The sequence below is a fragment of the Zonotrichia albicollis genome, chromosome 16 (genome assembly GCF_047830755.1).
Source record: "Zonotrichia albicollis isolate bZonAlb1 chromosome 16, bZonAlb1.hap1, whole genome shotgun sequence".
NCBI lineage: Eukaryota > Metazoa > Chordata > Aves > Passeriformes > Passerellidae > Zonotrichia > Zonotrichia albicollis.
In genome coordinates this window covers 5,385,001-5,389,287 of record NC_133834.1, presented here as the reverse complement: position 1 = coordinate 5,389,287, position 4,287 = coordinate 5,385,001, and the positions used below count along the sequence as shown (strand labels likewise).

The window sequence follows — 4,287 nt, the reverse complement described above, 5'->3', positions numbered from 1 at the left end:
AAAATCCCCACAACACGCTGGTGAATGTTTTAAAGGGAAATCTATTAGTGATTTGGCGAGGGGAGGGGACAAGGGGGAAGAGGGTGGGTTGGAGGGGTGGTGGGGGGGGAGGCCGTGTGTGTGCAACTCCGACTGTTTAGTATTTAACCGGGTATCAGGCAGATCCTCGCGTTCCCCTCCGCCCCCCCTGCCCGCCCGGCCCCCGCCGCCCTCCTCGGGCTGGAGTTCGTATCAAAGCCCCCCTCGTCGTGTTGTGACAGCTCTGATATTGTTTATTGAGGCTGGATGTCAGGTATAATTAGCAATCGATATGGAAAACGTTTGCTCCCCACACTGGCACGTCTCTGACGTCAGGACCGATTAACGTTTCTTATTGGTCCCAAATTCCCCCAGCCTGAGCTAATTATTGGGAGCCTGATGTTGATAAAGTTAAAGCGCCCGGCGCCCTGCAGCATGAGCCCCTCGCCGCGCCGCCTCCTCGGCCAGCAGCACCCCCGGCCCCAGCCGCCCCGCCGCCAGCGCCCCCAGCCCCGCCGGCACCCCCCGCCCTAGAGCCGCCCCCATGATGGACAGCCGCATCCTGGAGCATCCCCATGCCCAGTTCGGGGGGATGGTGGGCTTCCCTTACCCGCTCGGCCACCACCACGTCTACGAGCTGGCCGGCCACCAGCTGCAGTCGGCGGCCGCCTCCGTGCCCTTCTCCATCGATGGATTACTGAGCGGCTCCTGCGCCGCCTCTGTGGTCAACCCGGCGCCGCTGATCCCCTCGGGCTGCGGGGTGAGCGGGGACAGCCAGCCCTTCAAGCTCGCAGGTAGGAGCGGCCCCGTGTCGCGGGTGTCCCCCCGCTCCCCACCCCTGCTCCCCGCCACCCGGAGCTGTCAGCGCGGGGGAACAGCAGCACCGCGCCCCAGCAGCCCCGCTGCCCTCACCTGCGGGTTTTGGGGTGTCTGGGGCAGGTGGGAGGCTGTGCTGGCCCCCCGAGGGGACGGACGGCCCCGCTCCGAGCGCCCGCAGCGCTCCCCGCTCCCAGCGGCGCAGGGCCACGCGTGTGCCCTGAACAATAGCGGGCCCGGCCCGCTGCCTTCCCACAAAGTTCATCGTGTGGCAGCTCGGATCGTGCCGTTAAAAGATGATAATAATAAAAATAATAACGGGGATCACTGGGGTTTGGGGAATGGATAGTAATGATTATTTTTTTATACGATTTAACCAAAGGGAAGCGTTCTCCCTCCTTCCCTCCCCACCGGCCTGTGGCACCGCTATTGTTCAGCTACTAAAACATTCTGTAGCCCCAACATCCTTCTGGTTAAGCCTGGAGCTGCCCCACACTGCACCTCAACTAAACACAAATTATTATAATTATTACTATTATTATGATTTTTTTTTCCTTAATTTCCACACCTGGCGGAAAACATTAGGGGAGGTGCAGCCGGGGCTGGAAAATCCCCAGCCTGGAGCTGTAGGTACTCGGAGAGGCTGCGAGCATCCCAGCCCACGGCCGCCCGTGCTCGGGGGGACTGCAGGAGGCCCAGGGGCCGCCCCGCACCCGGGGTCCCGCGTGGAACGGGGCCGTGAGCTGTGCCCCACGCAGCTACTCCGGAGGGGCCGGGCAAGGGAAAGAGGGGAGGGCTTTTATCTTTTTATTTTTAATTTTTTTTAATGAAACCTTTGGTGGTTGGAGCAAATATTGGAACTTCTCTCTCTCTCTCTGCCAGCTGAGTGCCTGTGGAGAGCTTCCTTCAGGAATAAATGTTCTGTAAAGTACATTTTCGGAGGAGGCGAGGGCAGATCGGGTTCCTCCCCATTTTTAGCGCAGGTGTGTGAATAATCCCGCTCTTTTACCAACGCTACCGAGCACAAAAGTTAAAAGGCTCCTGTGAATGGCAGGGAGGGGGGAGAAGGCCTGTCTCCCAGGGACCTGAGGGTATTTCTGCTTTTTCAGACTCGGGTGACCCGGACAAGGAAAGTCCTGGCTGTAAAAGAAGACGAACCCGCACCAATTTTACTGGCTGGCAGCTCGAGGAGCTGGAAAAGGCGTTTAATGAGAGTCATTACCCGGACGTGTTTATGCGAGAGGCTCTGGCTCTCAGGCTAGACTTGGTGGAGTCCAGAGTGCAGGTAAAAACCGCGTCCCCCCTCCTGTCCCCCCCTGCCCTCTCCTTGCGCCGAGCAGTCCCCGGGGAGGCCCCTGGGACCCCGCTCCGGGCCGGGCCCTGCGCGCTCGGGCCGCACCTCCCGGCCCTTTTGTTCCCTGCCTTCACTGCTCTTTGCTGTCTTATTTATCGTTATTATTATTATTTATACCCGATTTTTTAAAATCTTACAAAACGAGAAGAGTAGCAACCCAGCCTGGCTTCCCTTAACATTTTTTGAGTGTGTTTTTCCGCTGTAAACATTTTTTCTTAAATGAGTCAAGGGCGAGAAAATTAGCATGCAAATATGAGGCTTAATCACGGGCCAGGGTATGCTGGAGAATTTCAATAAAGCTCGTGGATGCATCGAGAGCGAGTGAAACTTGTAAAACTTAATTTTAACGAGCTGCTCAGGCCCTTGGCCGTGCGGGACGGGGAGGGGAAGCACCCATCTGCTTCAGTGGGTCTTCCAAAAAATAAATGTATGGGGGGATGCGGGGAGGCTGCTGGATCTCGGGATGCTGTTCAGTGCCGCGGTGGCTGCGAGCGGGCGGCGAGGCCGGGCTTCGGGCCCGCATCTCACCGGAACCCGCGGCCGTGCGGGGGCTGCGCGTGTGGAGAATTCGTCCTTAAATCCACCCGGGAGCCGGGGACGGGACCCTCGGGATGAGGCAGCGCCGTTGTCCGCGGGTCCTCCTTGGGCTTCGCTGCTCCGTGTCCGTGCGGCCGCTTTTCCATCCGCTCCCAGGGCTCGGGGAGCCTGCGGGGCCCGCCCGGGCAAGGAGCCGGTGTCGGGCACGGGGATTGGCGCGGGGCTCCGGCCGGGACAGGCCCTGCCGGCAGCCCCGAGGGGCGAGGAGGGACGGGGAGCACCGGGGACCTGCCAAGGCAGGCAGGAGCAAGGCCGGAGCAGGGAGGTTTTAATTTAATTTAATTTAATTTAATTTCTCTCCTATGATCTATCTATAACAAACCAAACCAAACCCCATTTTGGGCTGGTCCAGCTCCTCTGCTCGGGCTCCCGGCAGGAGCAGGAGGTCCGAGCTCCGCACGTTCTGGGCGAGGCACCGTCCGTCGTGTGCCCCCCGCACCCCCTCACTTCCAGCCGCTCATTGTGCGGTGTTTATCGCATTTTGCGTGCTGCTGCGGGGGGATCGGGCCAGCGATCGGTGCTTCTGCACCCCTCGGCCACGGGGAAGAGCTGGGGGGCTGTGGAATCCCTCCGGTTCTGGCAGGGTGTAGCGTGTGTGTGCGTGAGTGTGCACCCTCTTCTCGCTTTTCGTTTTTTTCCCCTGCTCTTTTAAAGAAGTGTGGATATCTTTTCCTGCCCCTTCCCGTGCTCTCCGTTTCTCAGAGGCCCCGCTCCTGGAAGGGCGCTGCCGGCACCTCCAAGGGGTGGACGAGGGAGGCCTGAGCTGCGCTTCTCCCCTGCGCCCCCTCCCTCCGCCCCGGCCACCGCGGGGGGCCGGTGCGCTGGGTGTTAATTGCTTCTCGTTGTTCGGTGTGTAGGTCTGGTTCCAAAACCGCCGGGCCAAATGGAGAAAGAAAGAGAACACCAAGAAGGGCCCGGGGCGGCCGGCTCACAACTCGCACCCCACGACGTGCAGCGGGGAGCCCATGGACCCCGAGGAGATCGCGCGGAAGGAGCTGGAGAAGATGGAGAAGAAGAAGAGAAAGCACGAGAAGAAGCTGCTCAAAAGCCAAAGCCGCCACCCGCACTCTCCCAGCGCCCTCTCCCTCCACAGCACGCCCAGCTCCGACAGCGACAGCGGCGGCGGGGGAGGCCTCTCGCCCGCCCCGCCCGAGGCCAAGCCCCGCGGGCAGCCCCCGCCGCCCCATCCGCCGCTCCCCGCCGCCGCCGCCCCCTCCGAGCCGCCCCCCGGCACCTGCGAGCAGACGGCCGAGCCCTTCTACCCCAGCCAAAGAAGCGGGAGCGGGCGGCTCCAGCGTCCGCCCGACAAGGACTGCGCGGCCGCCCCGTCGGGGGACGGCAGCGGGGGCGCGGGGGGGCCCCGCGGCGCCGGCAGCTTCCACAAGCTCAACCCGTTCAGCGTGGAGAGCCTGCTCTCCGACTCGCCGCCTCGCCGCAAGGCCGCCCCGGACTTCCCCAGCCTGCCCCCCTGCGCCCCCCGCACCCTCATCGGCAAAGGACAC

General features: G+C 62.0%; 1 protein-coding gene across 2 annotated transcripts in view; it reads left to right on the top strand.

Moving 5' to 3' along the window:
* The first annotated feature begins 210 nt into the window (after positions 1 to 210).
* Positions 211 to 4,287, top strand: part of UNCX (UNC homeobox) — a 4,744-nt gene continuing 667 nt past the window's right edge. Inside the window, exons 1-4 of one of the 2 annotated variants that reach the window (XM_074552870.1) lie at positions 674 to 812; positions 1,717 to 1,817; positions 1,944 to 2,119; positions 3,643 to 4,287. The exon at positions 3,643 to 4,287 is cut by the window's right edge and continues 667 nt beyond it. In XM_074552870.1, the coding sequence (XP_074408971.1) occupies positions 1,751 to 1,817; positions 1,944 to 2,119; positions 3,643 to 4,287 (888 nt within the window). In that variant the 5' untranslated portion in view covers positions 674 to 812; positions 1,717 to 1,750. Of the gene's footprint in view, positions 813 to 1,716; positions 1,818 to 1,943; positions 2,120 to 3,642 lie in introns of both variants that reach the window. The other variant, XM_074552869.1, reaches the window with a different exon arrangement.